The following is a 24,534-nucleotide window of genomic DNA, read 5'->3' as shown; positions in this document are numbered from 1 at the left end:
CATACAATGCAATGTGAACAGACTTATAGATATACATGTGCAATAGCGAAATATTACACGCATATGGGGATGTTTTTTTTTTCTTTTTAAGTAATCAGCCATTAACATAACATATGACCGTACACAATGTAACAACAGTCAAACATTTGAGCCATTGACCACAACATATACCTTAACCGTACCCCAATTCAAAACCCACATAAACACAGGGCATCAGAAAAACCATATGACTAAAGATTCATTCTATTAGTGTGATAAACATTTGTCCACCTGTTGGAGGACCAATCAGAGGTGATCCTCGGCACACACCGAGGTCTCAGAGCATAGGGAGGACTGTTTGGATCATCCCCACCCACAGGCAATTCTGTTTGTTCAACACTGTCCGGCAGTTGGCTAGACAAGCAATCCACATCATCAACATGGCCAGTAAGAACAAGGTCATCAGAACCCAGCGGTTGACTACAGTTGACTTCACACTGGAGATCTGGCACAGAAACCTCATTTTCATCCATTTCCGTAAACAATGAACGGTCAATTAAGACATCATCCGAGTCATCGGCGGCCACAGCCTCAGGTGAGTCCCAGGTACGAAAAGGCAGGAGGTTAACAACATGAAAGACTACCGCATCCATCACTGAATCTGCATCAACAAGGCGGTAATTCACATCAGAGAGTTTTTGTGTGACGCGGTAAGGGCCCGAATACAAAGGAGCCAGCTTTGCAGTGAAGTTAGCGAGGGCATCCGACCGAGGGTGGGTTTTAACTCTGACCAAGTCATTCACAGAGTAAGACACTGACCGACGCCTCTGATCATAATACTTTTTCCTCTTAGCATGGCTCTCTTCCAACACAGCCCTAGCGTGATCTTGTGCCTCCCTGATGGAAGATTCTAAGCTTTCAGGGTAAGGAATCCCCGGCTCATCCATCCCATCACAGTTAGGTTGGGTTATGACATCAAGAGGAGTATTCAACTCTCGACCGTACAATAACATGGACGGACTGTGTCCTGTGCTCTCATGGGTCGCCGTCCTCAATGCAAAGCAGATTTGCGGCAAGTAGCGATCCCAGGCCGTATGCTTGTTACCAACATAAGCACGTATAGCAGTCTTCAAAGAGCGATTCACCCTTTCCGTTGCATTTGTTTGCGGGTGATACGCCGTTGTAAGTCTGTGTTCCGACCTCAAAGTGGTAAGTACATGATCAAAGAGCTCACTGACGAAAGGAGACCCCCTGTCAGAGATCAGGTAAGTGGGGGCACCGTGACGAGCAAAGACATCGCACAGCAGCTTGCTGGCTGCAACTCGGACTGTGGCTTCTCTCACTGCGCTAATCTCCACCCACTTAGAAAAATAGTCAACAAAGACCAGAATGTATGCATTACCACCAGGAGTACGTGGCAAGGGTCCCACGAAGTCCACACCTGTATATTCCCAGGGCCTTTGGGGGCGGATGGGGATCATAAGACCAGCAGGCTTTTTCTGGCTAGGCTTTGTGAACTGGCATGTTGGGCAGGAGGCGACATACTGCTTAGCATCTGACGATAGGCCTGGCCAATAGAAACGAAGTTTCAGCCTAGCAAGCGTTTTGCTCATTCCCAAGTGTCCAGCCAATGGGTGGTCATTGTAGTATTCCAGCAAACTCCTCTTCATGGCCGTAGGTGCATACAATCTTAGTCGCTTCATAGGGTGGAGGTTACAGGATGCCTTGCTATCCACAAAGTACAAAAGTCCATCCTGAATTTCAAACTGAGACAGTTCTCCTTCAATGTGCTCCTCTTGGCCTTCCAACATTCGCAGTAGCTTTCCCGTATCATGATCATTGAGCTGCACTTGTCTGAGGTGTTCTCTATCCGAGAAAACCACCGGGGGCAAAGTACGCAGATCCATACCACCGATTACAGCATAATCAGGGAGAATGTCCATCTGTGTTTCGCAAGAAAGAACAGGGTTGCGAGAAAGAGCGTTTGGCACTTGGTTGCACACTCCAGGTTTGTGATTGATATCAAAGTCAAAGTCCTGCAACCGCAGAGACCATCTAGCCAGCCGGCCAGAGAGATTAGGGCGAGACATTAGCCAACGGAGGCTGTTGTGGTCAGAGAAAATTGTCACGTGAAGACCCTCAATGTACGACCTGAAGTGCTCCAACGCCCATATGACCGCCAGACACTCCTTTTCTGAGGTGGAGTATAGTCTTTCAGCTTTGTGTAGGGTGCGACTCGCATAGGCCACCACAACATCTCGTCCTCTGTCATCTCTTTGCATGAGAGCGGCCCCAAGCCCCACATCACACGCATCAGTATGGACAAAGAAAGGAAGCAAGAAGTTGGGAAACAACAGGATAGGTGCAGAAGTTAGCTTAGATTTCAGGAAGTCCATAGCTGCCTGGCATTCACTGGACCAAACAAAGGGAACATCCGTTCTGGTAAGAGCAAAGAGTGGTTCCGCGTGACAAGCATACTCATGGATAAAGCGTCTGTAGTAACCAGTAAGACCCAAAAATTGTCTGACTTGCTTGACACAAGTGGGTGGCATGAACTCAGTCACAGCTCTGACTTTTTCCACACATGGCCGGATGGCCTCTGCAGTAACATTGTAGCCAAGAAAGGTGAGCTCGCTTCTGCAGAATTGGCACTTTGCAAGCTTAACCGACAGGCCTGCAGTTTCCAGCCTTGTAAGAACATCCTTCAGGTCAATGATGTGTTGGTCAAATGTGGGCGATGCCACGACGATATCATCCAGGTAAACGGCACAAGACTTATAAATGAGCCCGGCAAGGACAGAGTTCATCAGCCTCTGGAATGTGGCTGGGGCGTTACACAAACCGAAAGGCAAGACCCGGAACTGATATAATCCACAGTGAGATATGAACGCAGTCATAGGCTTAGACTGCTCAGACATTGCCACTTGCCAATAGCCCCTAGCTAAGTCAATTGTGGAGATGAAACTGCCTCTTGCCAAAAAATCCAGTGATTCATCGATCCTCGGAAGAGGGTATGAGTCCTTAACCGTCAACTTATTAAGTGCCCGATAGTCGACACAAAACCTGGGTTCTCCCGACGGTTTAGGAACAATTACGACTGGGGCGGCCCAAGGACCCGAAGCAGGTTCGATTATTCTTTCCCTCAGCATTTCTTTGATTTGGGATTCAATGAGTTCCTTTTTAGCAGGAGAAGTACGATATGGGGCAAGGTGAACTGGCTTAGCGTTTCCAATATCAATCTCATGTTCAACGAGAGACGTGTGACCCAGATGACCATCGAACAGCACTCCAAAAGACTCAAGCAGTTCAGTAAGCATACATTTCTGATCCATGTCAATTGCAGCCTCGTTAACTTTATCAGACAGGAGGGAAGAACTAGTTCTCAAGCATGAAACATTTGAGGATTCCATCAAGTTTATACTCTCAACACCCTCTGAAGGTGGTAAAACATCACCCAGGGCTACAGTCCTGGAGGGCACATGAAGGGTGGCTGAGGATCTCATCAAGAAGTCCATCCCCAGGACAACAGGAGAGGAAAGATTTTCAAAGACTGCAAAGCGCTGATAAAAGCGCTGACCCATGAAACCCAGCGACAGCCAGATCAAACCAAGTGGGCAGCAAGGTGCACCATCTGCAAGCTGAACAGGGGGTGAAGACCAAGATTTCATGCGAGTCAACCCCCCAGGTAAGTTTGAAACCACAGCCGATTGTACTGCGGACAAAGATGCACCGGTGTCAAGGGTGGCATCAAAAGCATGCCCATAAAGGTTTACTTTCCCCCTGAAAGGAGTGTTCCAGTGTGAAGTAGAAGAAACATCCTCAACATGACCTAGCACCTGGTCTCTTGCAGACGTAGTACGTGAGCGAGGCGTATTTACATCAGACGTTGCAATTTCCTCCTCTCTTGTGCTCCGGCGTTCTCTTTGAGGTGAACGCCGATTTCCTCTTGTGGAACAGTTTGGGCAGGTACGAGTAGTAAAACCCGGTAAGGAGCATTTAAAGCAGTGGACATCCTTAGCTGGCATACTGCTAGGTTGCGTCTGAGGCAAACATCCAACACTCGGGCCCAGAACCGCATGAAGCTCGTGAGCTCGTAAAAGAAGGTCCATGGTTGAAAGCATGGGCGTGCCGTATAGTGCGAGTCTGTATTTCTCCAGCGCATGTTTCCGAATCACATCAATTTGCTCTTGCTGGGGTGGAGGGGAGTTTAGTTTACGGAACTCACCTAGCATGTGAGCGACAAAGGTAGGTAGGGGCTCCCCAGGCATTTGTCTACGGTCTAGGATACCCCTCAGGATACGTTCTTGACTGTCTGAAGGTAAATAGACAATGTTGAAGAAGTTACAAAATTGAGCCCAAGAGGTTAACTGGGTGCAAAGTACAGAGAACCACTTCCTTGGCTCCTTAGACAGGAAACGTGGAAGCTCAAGAAGCATTTGTGCATCCGTGAGGTCCAGAGAGGTTCTGTAATTGTTAACTGACTGAAGCCATTCCTCAGGACTCAGGGAGCCATCAGCAGCAAACACAGGTGGTTCAAGTCGTGATTGTAACAACAATGAGGAAAGAGCATTTACTGTGCTATTCAGACTGATAGAATATGGCGTTGAAACAGTTGGCGTTTCCTCATAACAGGCATTTGGTGGCACTAACCTTTGGGCCTTTTGCTGACTGCTTGTCATACCATAAGGGGTAGAACTTGCCAATGGAGTGCGGTGTGGTCTGACAGGTGTTGCACTCTCATTCCATTCTATGCAGTCCAACATGCCTTTCTGCAGGTCAATCGAGTCACGAACACACCGCCGTAGGACCATCACCTCGGCCTGTAACTGTTGCACTTGAGCCCTCAAGTCGCCAACACTTTGCTGCGCCCCCTCCTGTTGTGAGGGAGAATCATCGACCGCAGACCTGTCATCTAAATCAGACTTAAGGTCAGGGTGAGAAGCCATATTGTCTACAAGCACAAGTAATCAATAACTGAACTTATTTGAAAAATAAAATAAAGTGAGAAAAAAAGAAAAAAAAATCAGAGAAAAAAAATACACACTATTTACACAATAATATAATACAGCAATATTGTGATACAAGGTCCATAAAGATATCTACTTGGTGTACCAGACAGAAAAATTCACCACCCAATATAAAACAGTTTTGATTAAGTCAGCAAGTGTTAGCACATAAAGTCCAAGTTAAACAGTTTTAACACATCACCCACTGTAGTCCCCCGTGTCCTAGCAACCAAGACGACAGTCCACACGTGTATTTCGAAACAACAAGGAAATACACAGTCCGAATTTGCGAGTGGGCCAAAGTATTGAAAAAACAAGGGAGAAAAACAAATCAACGAGTCATGTCCACTGACAGTTTGGGGATTAACAAAAATACGCTCCTCGCCGATGTTTATTGTAGTCTACAAACAACGCGAGCATGTCCGGGCACGTCCAAGCCCAGCACAACACAGTTCAATCGGTGATGAATGTCAATATGTGAAACAGCACCACATTAACTGAAGAAATAGATGTAGAAAAAAAGTCCAATTACCATATAACCACACGGATTGTTAGGATTGTTGAGAATTAAACTGGATTATGTACACAATTTTTTTCCGGACCGAAATGTTCAACTGTACCACAAAATGACCGCGGCCGATCCTATGCTGGCCACTGTGTGCATGCTAATCAACACGATCCGCCGGTTGTAAAACTTGCAAACCTCCTCCGTTCGTGGAAATCATCACACTAAGGGTGGCAAAACAAAGGCCGACGTCCATGTAGGTGGTAACTGATGTCGATCGGCAGTAATCCAGCAATCCAACAGTACATACTTCCAACAGGGAAACGTAAAAGATTCAGTCGTTCGGGCGCCAATTTGTAACGTGGCCGGAGTGTTTTACCCGGAGAAAAACAAGATGGCTTATAAGAGGAAATAAACACTCGATGCAAACAGCAAGTTATCCCGAAAAAGCCTTTGTATTTTAGTCCTCTTCAACGATCACATCCAACTTACATACATGTAAACGGGGTGAAAGGCGAAGTAGAAACAAAACAACACTCGGTTCCCGTCACAAAAGAAAGAAAACATTAGCTTATTTAGCTCACATGGCAGGATCACAACAACAAGTCTGAACATACTCCGCTTAGCTCTAGCTCTGCCTGGCGCATGCGCACTCACCAGTCTAAGCGCATACGTCAGCAGAGCTCTCATAAAGGCACAGTACACATAAACCATTACAATATGAAAGTGGCCGTTACACCACCTGACATATTTGCGTCATTTCCATATTCGTTGGTGTACGTTTGAAATTAAAAAAGCGTGCCGTGACAGAGGGAAGCCGGATCAACGCTGATCAAACTCTTGGATTAATAACTTTAATACTTCTCTTTACTTTACTTCATATATTCCAGAAAGGAACGCGGCTGTAGCACATCGTCATTTTAACTACTTTTGGTACTGATTTTATTATTCGCAATAAATAAGTTGTTGTGATATTACACTTAATTGTCTGTCTCTTATGATTTTTTTAAACAGTAATGATTTTAATAAACTGTTTTGCGTATGACTGTAGCACCTTAAAATATCTTTTGAATGCTATATTGTTACTAATATGTTCCTTAACATATCTGTCCGTTACGTTGCATAATATAAAAAGAATACATACGTATTTAAACAATTTGTATAAAAAGAGTTTGGGTTTAGGGTAAGGTTTGGGTTTAGGGTAAGGTTTGGGGTAGGGTTAAGGTGGTAACATATCGCTAAAATGGTTAAAAGGAAATTATACAGCAATCTATAAGGAATGAAAGATACGTAAAAGTTTTAAGTTTTTTAGCTGCCAAAACGTAATAATGCTACGTTTAAATGTTGTAAATACGTCTACATTGTACATCTAAACGTACAAAAAAATACGTTTTTGTTTTTTAAAGTTACGTGTAAATACTACGTATAACCAGTGAGACCAGGCTAGAATGATGAATGCACTTCTTGGGGTTTAAAGTCAGAAGTTGTTCCTTGATCCCTTTTTTATAAAGCTTGGAAGAGCAAGGACATTTTCTAAAATAACTCCAAATGTGCTCATCTGTAAAATAATGGACATTATGTATCTCGGATTGCTTAAGGGTGAGCAAATCATGGGGTGCTGTTAATATTTGGCTGAAGTATCGCTTTAAGGATCTTTTAACAGAGGACATGCATATCCCTCTGAAAACTAAAGGACAAGAACATTTTAGGACCTTACTGGGTGCTTATTGAATAATGTTCGTCCCACAGTGTTCCTTGCAAGTGGAATTGAATTTGCAGTGCTCTGAAAATCATAACCATTATGTAGGGGCAGATTACCCAGTAGGTGCTGTCTTTATCTCATTAATCTGTTAAAGGTCCCACGGTCTTGCAGAAGTAGAGTTCAGGAAGAAAAAGACACAGAGGAAAATGTGCAGACGCCATGACTAAGCAATCTGTACGTCTGCACGGTCTGCTGCGTCTGCCGAGAGCTGCGCTGAAATATCACCGTCAGCTTCTCATTTATTTTCTTCTGCTGCACAGATCCCCGTGTCAAACTGCATTATGTCGGTGGATAGCAGATATAATAGATACTGCAAACGTCCTAAAATAGTCCTGTTCACACAGTAATCGTGAACCCTGTAGATCAGGGGTCTTCAACGTTTTTTGGGTCGGGGACCCCTTAGATGAGAGAGGCATGGAGCAGGGACCCCCTGATACTAAATGTGTAAAAATTTAAAAAATCAGTAAGGCACGAGAGGATGCCTTTTCGTATTAGGCACAACGCAAAGTGGAGTAAAATACAACTATTGACCAATCAGAATCAAGGACTGGAACTGTTTTATAAATAGAAACAAACCATATTGTCACACAGCCATACTATATTAAGACAGTACATTGGCACTATTATGCTGTTGTTGTACATGCATAATTTTTTGTTAAAGTAGTTTAGTTTTTATATGAATATAATAATATGAATATGAATATAATAATGATAATAAAATATTATTTTAAGGTATTTGCAGTGTAATAGATTTTCATTTTACTGTGAATTTACCTGAACCTGGGCTTTCAGTTTATAAAGATGACTGATCATGGTGAATGGCACAAAGACTCTCTATTCTGGTGGGGATAGAGGTTGTGCTATTTTATAATTCAGAGGTTTGTTGTCTTTCGCGTATATCGTCATTGTCAATAGTTTGAGTAACGCAGGTTTATTTTCTGCATAGCTTCATATATCAGACTCAGGAGACAACATGCGTTGAGTCCGCGCGCATCTCTTTGGGGCAAATTTTAGAAAGGCGAATTTCAACCTGACTATGAATCTTGCACAAAGCACCATCACGGTGCGCGTTTCATACATTTTTAAATGCGAGCGATAGTTTTGTCAAAGTTTCTAATGCAGACGCGGTGTGGTATCATTTGCCTTTTGAGTTAGCGCTTTAAATCTGAACCGCGTGAAACAGCCGTCCAAGTTCAGAAATATAACTTAGATGAGACAATGTCGCACTGATTCTAAAATAACTTTCTGAAAGAAAGACACAATTGCCTATAAGATTTACCTGTTTTATGATGCCTTTTCTGTCGCTACTGCTGCTTCCTGAGTGTACATTTATAATCTTCAGATATTTTATTTTGGTCAGCTTAAAACTGAACGCGCGCCTTCGCGGCCACGCACGTGCACAATTTAAAGGGGACATGTAACGTTTTGTGTACATATTTTACGTTTTTAGCAAAAAATAGCTTTTGGTCAAACATCATTTAGCGGACCCCCTGCAGTTCCGTCGCGGACCCCTTGGGGGCCGCGGACCCCCGGTTGAAGACCCATGCTGTAGATGCATAAAAATCAGCAAATATATAGATTATCTCTTTTTAGCTCTCGATTTTTTCCACCATTGTTTTGGAAAGCAGATTAAGCCACTGAACAGGTTGTACCTCCATAAAACCTTGCTTTCATTTGTGTTAAAAGGACAAATTTGCTGAATGAAGTCTATTGGTGAGTCAGTAATACAACAACTTAACTCTTTCCCAAGTTAACTTTCCGCAGTACCGCTATTTTTTCCTTTATTGGATAGAAAGTAATTAAGGAGATGATAGGAAAGTGTAGGGTGAAGAGAGTGGTATGGGATTGACAAAGGACCTCAAGCCGGGATTCGAACTCGGGTCGCCAGAAGCGCATCTGCACCATGTGTCGGATCACCGTCCACTTCCCCTTCGGCTCCGGCAGCAATACCGTTATTTTCAACTTTTCCGCAACTTAAAAAACCCGGAAGTATTGCCCTTGGACAAACAGCTGTACGATTTTCCAAAGACAACTATCCCTTTTAAACATCCAATGCATTATACAATAACTGTTTTACTGCTTAGTACAGATTTGCTGCAGAATACTACTACAAAAATAAAGTATCTCATGAATTCTGACAGAACCATCCTACACTTTACACGGTTCACCAGTTTTTGCCTGGCGTTTTTCAGACAGCTCACTTCTCCTGCCCTGGGGCGTAGTTAGCCGGAGGTGTAGGATGGACAGATGGTTTCACTCGTCCTCGCAGGCTGTAGGGGTTTCTCACCTTGCCCAAATCAGCACAGAGGATCGTAGCTGGAGGAGAGACAGCTGTGTTCTAGCTGCAGTGCAGCCTTCACAACCTGCCTCCTCTTTGAATCATGGACAAACAGAATAGAGCATTAAATGCTTTTGGTTTTAGTGTACTAGAACTGAAAAGCAAAGCCTCGATGGGAAATAAAAGCAGCTTTGATGGTCTTGCGAGGAAATCTTGGAGAGTGGCGAGCGCCAAATAGGAGTCAAGGTTTTCGCAATGGTCTGTAACTTCTTTACTGGCTTTTATCATCTGACAACATAGAATACAAATAATAGAGGTGGCCTACGAAAGTAAAGATAAGTGACTGATGGACTTTATTTTACCGCAGTGGGAAGAAAAAGTTAGCTAGAAAGAAAAGGAATGCATTAGTACAAAACCTTTGCAGATATGGGGACAAAACAAACCTTACAAAAGCAATGCTTGCGTGCATCTTAAGACAAAACAATGGCACTGATATGTGTTAAGATATGTCAGTACAAGGTGTTTTTAAATTAAGGCAGCTAAAACATGCATTTTAGTCTGGGACTAGGACAGGGGTCTTCAACCTCTTTGTGAACAAGGGCTACCACAATGAATAAAACAATCTGTGGGCTACTTTTTGATGTAGTCTAATCAAAACGTTCTTGTTTTACTTGTTGATATGTTTTATCATTGTTTAAAATGTTAATATACGTAAACAAGTGATGGGCGATAATTCTATAACGATAATTTTACCGATATAAACGTTTTCGATGAAACGATAAGGGCATTTCGATAAGTTGTTGATAATGTTTACGCACTGTGCGTGATGTTGCGCAAGTACTTCCGGATGCGACACGCGCTCTTGGTTTACGATCACAGTGTCAGTTAGACATGAAGGAGTGGAAGATGAGGCAAGTTATTAATTTATTAGTAGAGCCCTATGATTTTTGCGATGCGGATAACACGGACGGAATCACGGAATCCAAATGCACGGAAACATTTACTTATGTGTAATGTTGGACGCGTAAACAGGGTTCATCAAACACAGTAGACACAACAGTATACTGTACTTTCTTTCAGCGTCCGCCTTGCGCGCGCACACATCCGCACAGCTTTAAAAGTATATTTACAGGGCCTTCACAAATTCAGGATACTGAGGAAAAACAGCAGATCCACCACTGCAGTGAATATAGAGACAGAGCGCAGCGCGTCACAACCTGAAAACCACGCCCACCGGGGGGGAAAGCAATCCAACAGTCTCCATTGACTTTGTATTGCAAAAGGCCGCCTCCTTGTCATTTCTGGCTTATAACAAAAAAACTGAATAATGCCTAAAAGCTGCTTTGGGACAATATGTACAGCTAACAAGCCAAAGAACACAGAAATAAGTTTTTATAAGCTGTCGAGCCGTAAAACCCAGTCTTTAAGGAGAATAAAGTGGATCGCCGATTACGTTTCCCCCTATTGGACGCAGTTTTACTAATAGGAGTACTATGAAAAGTTGCCTGTTTCCATTTCTGTGTCTAAACGCTCGTTTTTTGAAGTCGACAGCTTATAAAAAATTATTTATTTATTTTTTTGGCGTGTTAGATGTACACCTTGTCACACAGCAGCTTTTAGGTATTATTCTGTTTTTAAGTTTAATCTGTAAATAAGTTTTTATAAGCTGTCGACCCCAAAAAACGAGCGCCTAAAGACACAAAAATGGACACAGGCAACCCCCCACAGCACCTCCACCAGTAGAACTGCGTCCACCAGGGGGAAACGCAGTCGGCGATCCACCCCACTCTCCCCAAAGGCTGGGCTCCACGGCTCGACAGCCCACAAAAACCCATTTCTGGGTTCCCTGGCCTGTTAGCTGCACACACCGTCACACAGCAGCTCCCAGGCATTACCCAGTTCCCTGCCACAAGCCAGAAATGACAAGGAGGCGGCCTCTCGCAACACAAACTCAATGGAGACGGCTGGACCGATTTCCCCCCCGGTGGGCGCGGCCCCCAAATTTGCATAACGGCGCTCTGTCTCTATACTGTATGAGTGTGTGTTCCCACAGCAACGTGACGCTCCTGACATTCATTTATCAGCGTGTATAGCTCGTATATGTTTAAAACACACGTGATAACTGAATTTTCTTTCTTGTTTAAGTGAACATAAACAGCTGGATGTTACTACTGAAACTTAAAGCAGTCTGTCTTGGGTATTAAAGTGACAGTAGCCTTCTGCTTTCTGTGTGCTTTAAAGTGACAGTAGCCTGCTGCTTTCTGTGTCAGAAATGTGTTGATTTCATAACAAATATATTTACATTTAATACAGATGCCTGAACATTAAAACAAGGCTGGGTTGCCGGTAATTTGCCGTAGATTTGCATTTGTGTTGTTTGCTGGCAGGAGTTTGTTCAAAGTTAAATACATTTTAAATATTAACAAGTCTTTATCTTTACAGAATAAAACTATACAATAACAGCCTCATGCAAAGCATTCTGGGAACCAGAAATCATCATCAACCTTTTTCTCTTTTTTGCTTCAGATTTTGTTTCATAGAATGTTTTGCTTGATGCTGTTTTTTTAGTTTTACTCTGTAAAGACAAAGACTTGAACATTAAACATTTACATTTAACTTTGAACAAAATGTTGCCAGTGGAAGGCATAGATTTGGATCTGCTGTGGGTGACCGGCAACCCAGCTGCAATTTCTACTGAATTTTTGTACAGTGTGAATAAAAAGTAGTTTAAAACCATTATTAACTATCTGGTTTTTACAATTTTCTTTCAGGAGCAAAAATCTGCCTTTAAATTTGACAGGAATTAAGATTTGTTATTTATCATGATAATTATCGATATCGACTGATATGGAAAACATTTTCTTGATAATTTTTTGGCCATATCGCCCAGCCCTAACGTAAACCAAGCCAAGCTAATATAAAAATATGTAATAAATAAATATTATAAATGAGATAGAATGGGATTTGGCGGGCACCTCACAGACGCAGCCATCATGTTGAAGACCCCTGGACTAGGATAAGCACTGTCCGGGAAAACGGCCCATTATGACTCCCTATTTCGTCCAATATCTTCTGATACTGATCATTTTTTCCTACTAAAATATTTATACTTAAAACACATTTTCTTATTAATATAGCAAACTTAATTTGTTCCATAACAGCCGAATATGAAATTAAAGAGCACCTGAAATGTTGAAAAAAAGTGCTTTTACTTTGAAAAACTGACATACGTAAACCAATGGATTGCAACTGTTTAAAGTCCCTTTTAAACAAAAAACATCACTAACGCTGCCTACTTATGCTGTAATAGTAGACTATGTGTCGTTTTTGTAATGGAAAAGTAGATAACAGTATGCACTCGCAGGGACATACAGTACTAACGTGAAACAGAAGTGCCGACTGTTCCCTGGACAATACTGTGATCCTAAAAAAACACAAACATCAAGATACAAAGCATCTTTGCCCTCTTGCACTGAGTTGTAGGTAATACCATTTGATTGAGTGTGCATGGACCTATACTTTTATATAATTTTCACCGGAAACACTAAACCATACGAGAACTTTATGGATTCTCATTTCAACGTACCACGATATGGGACATACTAATTCTAATTTCAAATAAAATTTAGCATGGATAGTATCCCATTGGGACGTGAGAGTTTTGCTTGAAGCAATCAGTGGAATCTAAAAGAGATATTTTAAAGGGGACATATAATGAAAATTAGGATTTTTCCATGTTTAAGTGCTATAATTGGGTCCCCAGTGCTTCTATCAACCTAGAAAATGTGAAAATAACAACTCAGTAACTTCGTTTTGGTAAACCAATCTCTGCAAACATGTGAAAAAATATGTCATTAAAATTTGACCCCCTTGTGATGTCAGAAGTAGATATTACCGCCCCTTAATCAGCTCATTTGCATTTAAAAGGACACTCAAAATGGCACATTTTTACTCACACCTACAAAGTGTCAATTTTAACAAGCTATAATAAATTATCTATATGGTATTTTGAACTAAAACTTCACATATGTACTCTAGTGGGGACACCAAAGATTTATTTGACATCTTAAAAAAGTCATTGTGAAATGTCTCCTTTAATGTGTTTGTCTTTGTTGTTATGAACTTCAGAGACATTTGTGAATGAATAATCTACTGGTTGCAATCCGTTCTGTTATTGTGGACATTTCCTTTGACTGGTTGCTTTACGTGTTATTCATATGGCCTCTTTTGCGATCCTTGGTCATTCAAAAGGCTATGGTTTTTGCTTTGTGCTGCGTCGAGACCAAACATACACAGTCAAGAGAAGATAAAAAGCTAAACAGCTCTTTAGCATAACAGTGTGGGTCCTTCTCAATCCTGTAATTGATGCCTCCTGACTTCTTCACATATGCACAAATAAATAATAAAAATCTCTCAAGCCGGCAAGCTGAGGACTAATGTCAGCAATACAAACACAAACCTGCTCTGAGACTTTGGTAATGTTTGACATTTTTGAATAAACTCCACATAAAACATGTACTGTAAGGTGCCAGCGCATGTTCACATTTAACAGTGAATGATGAACTGCTTCTTAATGTATAATTTATTCATAGGACATTTAACAAAAACGAAAGCATTCACAATTTAAAATGCTGAAATTAAATTCTGTAGCTGACAGTAAAAACATCATTTTACATAAAAAGATTAGGTCCATAAATTTAGCTTGGTGAGGCCGGGAAATGTACCCAAGATGTAAATAAGAAATGTAGCCGGATTGTTTATTTCACAAATGTTGGAGAGTCCATAACTCAGAGCTCCGCTGGGTTGGAGGGCTCGTGTGAATCTTTAAACCTGTAGTAAATAACAGCTTTAGTGATTACGAATAGGAGTGATCTAGTATTATTACTTCCCTTGCCTAGTCATTAAAAAGGTGAATGTTATGTGTAAGAATTTTCTTTTGGTTTTATGAGGGGGTGAAATTGGATCAAAATAAGCTGAAATTACTCAGGATGAAGCGGGGTCTTTGTCATCCAATCATATTAATGATGATAACAAATAAATTAGGGCACCGGCAATTTAGTGATTTCTCTACAGTTGTGGTCTTGACCAGTCTTAAAATAAAATCCGAATCCTCTTAGTCTAAGACCAAAACAAGACAGAGACCAAATCGAGACCTGCAAATAATACCCTTGAGACCATGTCCGGTCTCATGTATGCCGCACTAGAAACAAAACATTATTTGAATCAAATAATGCTATTTAAAGACTCATGGCATGTAATTATTCTTAACTTAAGGCAAGTTAATTTTGCACCCCGCTTGTATGTCGCTACGCCCAGATAGATACTTCTAAAAGCAAATCCCTGATGTTGGCTTTGGCAGAGCTGCTTGGGGAGCAGGTAATGCGTTCGAGACCATTGGGTCAATCCGTTATTGAGGAGACGAGAAAGAGGCGCAGAAGCTCAGAGAACCTGAGACAGAGGAAAAGCCCAGGGGAACCCAAGTGCCCGGGAGAACTGCGACGCTCGCTGACCGTGAAACTGACAAATGGGCAGTAAAGCAACCGCAGCGTCGTGCATGCGTGTTGACGGCCCAGCTGAGCTGCGTGCACACATGGGCTCACTGAATTAATGCTGTAATGCAAGCTGCCTGTCGCACTCTCTAGTGATTTGGAGTTGAGTATGTAGCAAAATATGAACAAGCATTAAGGGGGCAAAAAACGAAACAGAAGCGCCCACAGTCCTTTTTATCCAGGCATTAAATGCACTGAAATAGCATGCAGTGTATGTAGTTGTAGTTCTTTTAAAGGGACACTCCACTTTTTTTGAAAATATGCTAATTTTTTTAGCTCCCTAGGGTTAAACATTTGATTTTTAATGTTCAGCTGATTTTCGGGTCTGGCTGTACCACTTTTAGCATAGCTTAGCATAATCCATTGAATCTGGTTAGACCATTAGCATTGCGCTAAAAATTAACGGAAGAGTTTCAATATTTTTTCCTATTTAAAACTTGACTCTTCTGTAGTTACATCATAAGACCGACACAAAATTAAAAGTTGCGATTTGGCAGGCGTAGTGATATTACGCACTGCCCGAAAATAGTGCCCTTGGTTACTTTTAATAGGGGACTATTTTCAAGCACTGTGTAATATCATTGTGCCTCTTGAAGTCATGTTACGGCAGCAAAGTCCTTGATTATTAAGCTAGAATGAGAGTATAGTTTCTAACCATATCGGCCTAGAAAATCTAAATTTTTAATTTTCTGTCAGTCTTAGTACACGATGTAACTACAGAAGAGTCAAATTTTAAATAGAACAAATATTGAAACTCTTTGGTTATTGTTGAACGCTGATGCTGTGGTCTGGTCAGATTCGGTGGATTGTGCTGAGCTTTGCTAAAAGTGCTAGCGCCAGACCTGGAGATCAGCTGAATGGATCCAAAAATCAAATGTTTAACTCTAGGGGAGCTGGAAAATGAGCATACTTTCAAAAAAAGTGGAGTGTCCCTTTAAAGGTCACGTAATACACATTGTTTCCGCTAATCTCATGTTAATCTTGAGTATCTATAAAGTAGTATTACATCCTTCATATCTCTAAAGAGTCTTTAGTTTGATCAGATTTACAAAAGACATCTGTTCAGCTACGTTCATGGAAAACCTGAGACCCTGGAGGTGTACCACTGGCGGATTAATTCCAATGCACCTCATTTGTGTAAAAATTATAGGCTGATTTATTCATAAAACAATGTGTGAACACAATGACATTATGTGCAAATGTAGACAGTGTTTTTCTTTATACCCTTGATACCGACTTTGTAAAGTCACGTTTTCATGCCACGTTTCAAGAAGTCTAATGTAGTGACCTTTACTGTTCTCGCACACTCATTCACTCTGGCACTTAGTACTCGATGTACCCGTAACACACAGACGCACATTCGCTGACCTCTTCTGAGAAAATGTATGTCACTTCCCGGGTTGCCAGATACGCAAAAACCCTTCCAGTGACCATTCACAATCCAAATACCAACAACTAATGAACAAAAACCTTTTATCTTTAACCCGTAGGACAAAAACAACCGGCGGAAATATTTACAAGTGGCCCAATAAAAAAAATTTTGTCACATCCTTCTTATAGCTTTAGAACATCATACACACGATGGCACAGTTTCACCTCCAATTTTACTGCCACGGCCTTGCAGACAGTCAAGGAGGAACGATGCAAATTCAGCCGAGATCGTTCATCACGGAATTGAACGATATTACCACCTGTGGTTCTGCGCAGACATTAACTGAGTGAGTGCGAAACAAGCTAACGGCGTCTCACAGCTATTAAACTGTCTGAGAGACAACTTTGATTCACCGCAATGGATCAGACCTTGATTCTAGCTAATTAAAAGCTTCAGGAATCTATTTATAGGTCAATTTACCCAACGCCATAGGAGCTGTCGGCTTGTGACTCATCTAATTTCCAGCGAGGGCTCGTATATTGTACTCACACAGCACATTGTCTGCTAGATTCTTGTCTGTTTATTTTTTGTAACACTTATTGTAAAATTATTTTAAGCAATTATACCTTATTCATGATTATGTTTATTTAGTAAGGTGTAAGATTGAAAGTTGGATTAGGGTGATCTTTTTTAGATGGTGTGAATTAATTTCACACATTCGTGTGATGTTTGACTCAGCAGTTCTTCATCTTTGTATGAAGCCAACATGAATTAAAAATTCGCCTTATTGACTTTTTTTAAAAACAGATTCCAAAAGACTAAAAATGTTGTTTTCATAATCTTTCATTAAAATGTAATTTTGCCTTTGAATCCATTTTTATCCAAAGCACTTCACAATGCATGCAATGTATACATTTTATCAGTATCTCGGCTACCTTGGGTTTGAACCCACAGCCATTGTGCTGCTAATGCAATGCTAATGCAATGCTTTACCTATATTAAAGCAGCTTTTAGCTAATGTGTTGGCTAATAGGTAATGTTAGCCAATTGTAAAGGGATATTTGTTTAGATAGTCTGTTGTAGATAATGCAGCCTTTCTAAATTTCCCCAATATATTGCAAACTAACATTTAGGTCTGGCCCCATTTGGGTATGTAATGTCTGTTTTACAGCATGCAGTCAATTCCTAAATTGAATAAAATATTACCAACACAAAAAATATCTCCTATTAGAGTTTTGTGTTGACTTTAAATCCCTTGTTCTTTCTCTGTACAGATTAACCATCCATGCTGAGTGTCCCATGCATCTGGAGGATTTTCCTATGGATGCCCATGCCTGCCCACTTAAGTTTGGCAGCTGTAAGTGTTTTCCATCTTTTTCTAGACCTTTCTAGTTTATTCATTATTTTCTTAATGGTAGCCGGTCAGATGTTTGTTAACTTGTATGTGGTCTTGTGTGGCAAGCCCAATGATGAGTTTAGGGTGGTAATGTTTTGAGAATCTTGTTTGTCTCAAAGATAGTCAAGGTAATGTTGTAGCTTATCTTCTGGACACAACCCAGCAGACTCAATGACACAGTGTCTTTTGAAAGCTTTAGACTGATACAAAATGTCACGCTTGGTCCATTACCCATCTGCATTATCTTCTTACCATAAACAATGTCCAATTCTCACAGACAGCGTTGTAATTTGAATACACCATTAAATCTTAAAGGCGGACTAACAAAAGGCAACTTGTTTTTCATCATCAGTTGCAAAAGAAGATGAACGTGAACATGTTTCGTAACTCTCCTAGAGTAATGGCCCGGCCAATGACAGCAAAGGTCACCGTGACACTGCGGTCACGTCTTTATAAATAAAACATCTCACTGGGCAATAGTCCTCCACTCGTACATTTTCAGTAGTACCTTTTTATTCCACAATGCCACTTTCTGACAGTGACTCTGTGAATCCTCTTGACAGTAAGATGCCAAACAAAAAAAATGTTAACAAGACGCTGTGCAGTAATTATTTGCTTTGTTAACGTCTGCCATTTAAAAGTTTCCTCAATCAGCCGGTCATTTGCTTTTATGTGTTTATATATATTTTATGCTCTGCCTCTTTATGCTCGTCGCTTCTGTCTCTTTCTTAAAATATTTCTCATATTTCTGGGCCTTTTTCTCACTTCTGTTTAAAGATCTGAGAAACACTGAAAAGTGTAAATTTAAGGTTTTGATTTAGATTTAGTTTTGCGCCGCTGGAAACATTTTCATCAATATTGATAGCAGCTTGTTTATGCTTTATGAATCAAGCAGAGTGAATATCCAGAAGTCATAGATGATATTTGATGAATAGCTGCAAGCTTGAACTTAATGATGTGAACATGTTTAGATTGATGTTGTATAAATGTTTCCTTAATGTTTAGTCTGTTTTCGGCAAGTAGGGTGTAATCTTATGGCAGTAATTAATCTGTCAATTGTTAAAATATTGTTAAAAGTCCCCATTTCAAAGTATGTCTTAAAGGGGCCATGGTATGAAAATCTGACTTTTTCCACGTTTAAGTGCTATGATTGGGTCCCCAGTGCTTCTATCAACCTAGAAAATGTGAAAAAGATCAACCCAGTTACTTAGTTTTGGTAAACCATTCTCTGCAAGCATGTGAAAAAATAGGTTTTTTATATTTGGCTCTCCTTATGATGTCATAAGGAGCTCTTATTATAATAATACCACCCCTTAATCTGCACTATCCAACCACAACACTGCCAATTAGTGCAGAGAAAACCACAATTGAGTTTTAACTGCGACAAACCACCATCATTGTGATTAGTGTTTGAATTTCATCAGCTCATTTGCATTTTAAAGGACACACCCAAAACTGCACATTTTTGCACACACCTACAAAGTGGCAATTTTAAAATGCTATAATAAATTATTGATATGGTATTTTGAGCTAAAACTTCACATATGTGCTCTGGGGACACCAAAGATTTATTTGACATCTTAAAAAAGTTTTGTGCCATGGCCCCTTTAATTGTTGTATATGGCTCTCAGGAATGTTTGCTGTTAATTAGTTAATCTGTTGTGTATAATTGCAGTATTCTTTAGTGACAGTGATTCTTTACTTGTCCCAGGTAACCAGTGTTATAGACGGTTTCATCAGACACATTTACACGCCTGGCCCGAAGTTAACTTCTGGCCTGTGCTTGTTTATTGGTCTGGCTAGCGACTAAACTGACCTCTGTGGGCAACTCTGTGGGCATTTGGCAGCCAGCAAGAATTTAAGGTTCCGTAGCCCGAGGATTAAGAATTTTACACATTAACGTTTGCTCAGGGCAATAGTTGAGATGCTTTAGCAAAGATTTTTATCTAAGGTAATTTACTGGCTATATATTTTTTGTTTGTTATTAAAAATAATCTACTCTAGAAAGTCTACCACAAGGTTTGGGCCAAAAAAGTCGTTAGTTTAAGTTGTTAGTGATGAAAGCTTCTATAGTCGAGTCTATCTCATTCGAGTTTGAGTCCAGACCAAGACGAAAAACTGTTGAGTCTTAATCAAGACCGAGTCTTGGACGCTGCTATGACACCATGTTTCTGCCGTAACCCTAAACAGACAAAATCTGCATGTTTTGTTACTACATTGTTTTAGGCAATGACATTTTTATCCTGTAGCTCTACTATGCGTTTAGAAAAGGATGGGTAAGTGGTGGATACTGCTAGATGCTGCTAAAATCTACAAAGTGGACCTTTAAATTCTGAATGTCAGTTCCCTTTCAAGGGAACTTGTGCTGCAGAGGGTAGGAGATTTAGAGGCTCTCTCAGTTTTGTCGACCTGTCTTGAGTTTACTCCAGGCATGGTTAAGGCTTTTTATATCCTAGGCCAGGCTACCTTCCTAAGGTTTTTAACAACATATCCACCCTATAGTCTTGCAGGCGTTCTGCCTTCCACTATTTAAGGATACGAGCCAAAGGAAGTTTAATTTAGTCTGTCCAGTGCGATCACTGGACATCTATGTGCTCAGAACAGTTACGTTCAGGAAAGCAGAGCAGTTATTGTTATGCTTTAGTTAGGCCCGGAAAGGTTTCCCGGCCACCAAGCTGACTTTGAGTAAATTAATAGTTGACTATTTCTCTTTTGCTTATAAAGCTTCTAGACGGCCCTCTCCTTTAACCGTCAGACACTTTAACATTCAACTAGATGTATGGCAGCATCTAAAACCCTTTGGTCCCAGATGTCTGTGATGCGGCAGGCTGGTCCTCACCACTCACTTTTGTACAGTTTTATGAGTTGGATCTCACTTCTTACTCCTGGATTTTGGGTGCTTAGGTCTTAGTTGTGCTTTTTACACACAGACAGGCACTCGTAGTTTGGCAGATTGGCTATAGCGTTCCCAAAGCATCTATGGTGACACAGTGCCTTTACCCCCGAAAGGAAACGTTTGGGTTGCGTATGTAACCCTTGTTCCCTGAGAAGTGTACAAGACGCTGCGTCTCCCTTGCCATACTTCCTGCATACCTGTAAGCGTCTTTTCGGTAATATTCCAGATAGTGGGGGCATTATTTATGCTGCCTTTTTTGCTTCCTGGCTCCCGCACCCCACCATCGGTTGGATATATATACACATTCAGACGCACTAACACCTGAAAGCGTACCCAAAGCATTTCTATGGTGATGCAGCATCTCGTTTCCTTCTCAGGGAACAAGGGTTACATAGTTTGTTTTACTCTGTAAATTAATTTAATTGGTAATTCAAAGCAGCTTTACATTAAAAAAATCGACAGATGATATAAGTAGCAAAATATAGCGGCTATGAAGCGAGCGTATTAATAATGTCTCGTATACAAGAGGGTGCTAAGTTAAGCCAATGTCGGCTGACTTCCCAGGGCTGAAAAACCTCCTAAGAGAAAAACCTCCCGACTTTTTGGCCAGGAGGGAAAAACGTCCTAAGACGAAAAAAACCCTTGGGAGATATTGACGTTATATATATATATTTATATGGGATGTAAAGGTAAGTAAACGGATAAGGAGATTTAACGGGTTTCGTTGGTGGTTGTTGGTCAGGCATCGGCTGGGCATCTCGTTGAAGGACGGCCAGTGGTGTTGACCTCCACGGCAGCCGGAACTGGGTCTGTTTGTCTCAATGTCCTCGGGTTCAAGGACGAGCTATGGAGAAAGAGACAAAATCCTATTAGCGTATGTAATGAAAGTGTTGTGTTTTAATATATGCTCGGTTCCAGACAGGCTAGCTATTGCGGCATTAGTATATTACCCAGACGAGTTATGTGAATGCTTCGTTCCATACAAAACTGTTGCGAGATAAGTATAATTTACTAGACAAATTATATGAATGCTTTGTTAAAGAAAAAAGTCTTAAGTTTAGATTTAAAGTGATATATTCTCTCCAAAAATTATTTGGAATGTCAATCATTATCTTGTTTGTTTGTTATTGTTAGATTCCCATTAAGTAAGCATTCCCATAGTTTGGGAATCTTACAATTCGTGGTTTCCTATGCTGTTTGTGTTTCTCTTTTTCTACTAATTATTATTTCTTTTCCATTAGTTGCTCTAGTAAACAGATAAAAAGCTCATTTCACACTTGCACAATGAGTGCAGAGCTTTTGTATGGCTGTCAGACGGGATGATTTATAATCGAGGCTGACGCATAACAGCCAAACGAGTGCGAAATCTGAAAGAAAACAAGCTCCTTATTTCTTCATTTTAGGTCCAAGGAACATCGACATTTAACAAGATGCTGACGTCTATTTCAGTCCACGATATCTAACGCAGAAAACATGGGACAGCTCTGCTGAAACCAAGAAACATGCTGCCACTATTAATTAACTTACAATGACAAGGTCGTTCACAAGATTACCAAATTATGTGGAATAGGAAAAGCGATGTACAAATGAAACATTTCCTCTTCCAGTTTAATTTGAATCATTCAAATTATTGCCAAAATGTCTTTTGCACCCTCACTATTAATTGAATTTAGTCTAGAGGATAAATTCGAGTCTTCGCTTTGAAAGTCTGTCACACATTTGACCTTTTACAGCCTGTAGCGTTTCCAAAAAGCCAGTCCAGACGCAAATAAGACCCAATGTCTGCCACAATACACAAATACATATTTGAACACAGAATAATGTGCTTCATTATCAATTACTATTCATAATGGATGAAGTGGCATTAAACTTGACGTGTTTAGCTTTTGATTAATGGCCTTCCAACAGAATTAAACAATAAGTTTTCTCTCTGGCCATCAAAATTTAATTAGCAAACCCCTGCCTGCCGTGTGAATTATATTTCTAGTCTGCCAGCTCTTCCCCCGCTAGCACAGAAGATCATGTGGGCGCACATGCATCTGTCTGCATATGTGTTGTTTGTTTTGCATACGGTACTTAGGATAATTGTTTTGTAGTTACACCTCTTTACAGTTAGCTATTGTGAATTCATACACGATAAGTCCTAAGTTGCGTTCGCCCGTAAATATACGTTAAAGTCGATGAACCAGGAGCAGAGGCTAATGGAAGAGAGCAGCTGACCCATGGGCAGTCGGCTTTTATTAAAGTTGCATTCAAATTGTCCTCATTGAGATGCATTTATTCACACTAATGCCCTTTGTTTCTTCTTCGTGAGCTTTGTTTTGTGTTAGCGTGTGAATTTACAATTGGGTTTTCCAACCCAAAGACTGAATCTTTAATGGAAATAGATGCTTGATCTCGCAAGGCAACCAGATCGAAGAATCTGTGTAATCATAGCGTTAAACAACTGTGCTGCTAGCTTCATGATTTGACTCGATCACTAGGCATCAACAATTTACGGCTACAAACTTTTGGCATGCATGAGATCATAACCAAATAGTCTGCACACAATATTGATTTAATAAACCAATATAAACTTTGTTGTTATGTCAAATCTCTTGCTTTCAGTATTTGGGGAATATTAGATTTTAGCATCATTTATTTTTTTGTCATGTTTAATTAAAAAGCTTCAATCAATATGTGGCTGTCATTCAGTATTGTGGACGTTTTTAGTGCCAGAAAAAAGCAAATGGAAAAGTCATTGTTGAAAAGTTTATTTATCGTGCATGCCGCAACTTAAAGCGAATCGTACACTAAAATACAGTGATGCCAATATATACTGTAGCTTATTTAAAATATTTTTCTGCAGTTTAACCGTCTAAATAAACTAATATTACCTATTGCATTTTTCTGCCTTTGGGGCAATAAAGATGACACAAGAGAATGCAATGCAAAACATTTCTCTCTTTACGTCACATGTCTTTTCTTTTTTGAAAGTCTGTGAATTTAGTTATGATATTATATAATGATATATAATGATATTGTATGTATTTGGCAGTAACTAGCTAAGGATTTTACAAATATGACCCTGTCTGTAAATCCAGGTTTAAGTCATTATAATCTAATGATGAGATTTGGAGCATCAACATTTGATTTTAATCTTTGACATGATCTTACTCAGTCAATATATCAAGATATCAAGGTTATATTTTACAGAATGTTCTTTACATCATGTAGGATGATTTTATGTAGAAAAACATTTTTATGTTTTTCACAGGCAGGCTCACGTAAAATATTGCATTGGATTCTATTCTACAAGTCTGATGGGGGGAACACTGCAACATGTTATTGAATGTAAGTTTAGCCCAGCCAAACAAATACCTCATCAGCTGTGATATGTCTTCATTAGATGCCTACACCAACAATGAGGTTGTGTACATTTGGACAGCAGATGATGAGAAATCTGTTTCTGTGGCTCCTGATGGTTATAGACTCAACCAGTATGACCTGTTGGGCCATGTCATTGGCAAAGAGACCATCAGCTCCAGTACAGGTAAATATTTTCCATTAACATTGAGAGAACAATGTGACTCATGAAAAATTATCTTCATGTATTTTCCTTAACTGGAGACTTGGAGTGACATGATTCTGATCATTTGTATCTTTAGACGCCTTTTTACCTTTATATCAATATATCAAATTTTTCTAACTAAAAGTATTTTGATATTTCAGTCTCAATTTGTATATGAAGATTTCAGATTCCAAACCTGCTACACTCTTAAGAAAAAAGGTTCTTAAAAGTTTCTTAAACA

At 40.3% G+C, this 24,534-nt stretch overlaps 1 protein-coding gene across 2 annotated transcripts in view; it reads left to right on the top strand.

Annotated features, from left to right (window-relative positions):
• gabra3 (gamma-aminobutyric acid type A receptor subunit alpha3) overlaps positions 1–24,534 on the top strand; it is a 253,492-nt gene that overhangs the window by 165,036 nt on the left and 63,922 nt on the right. For both annotated transcript variants that reach the window (XM_055179776.2, XM_055179775.2), the window contains 2 exons: positions 17,726–17,808; positions 24,132–24,275. In XM_055179776.2, the coding sequence (XP_055035751.2) occupies positions 17,726–17,808; positions 24,132–24,275 (227 nt within the window). The remainder of the gene's footprint in view (positions 1–17,725; positions 17,809–24,131; positions 24,276–24,534) is intronic.

The sequence above is a fragment of the Misgurnus anguillicaudatus genome, chromosome 9 (assembly GCF_027580225.2).
Source record: "Misgurnus anguillicaudatus chromosome 9, ASM2758022v2, whole genome shotgun sequence".
Lineage (NCBI taxonomy): Eukaryota > Metazoa > Chordata > Actinopteri > Cypriniformes > Cobitidae > Misgurnus > Misgurnus anguillicaudatus.
This window is presented reverse-complemented; position numbering and strand designations above follow the sequence as displayed.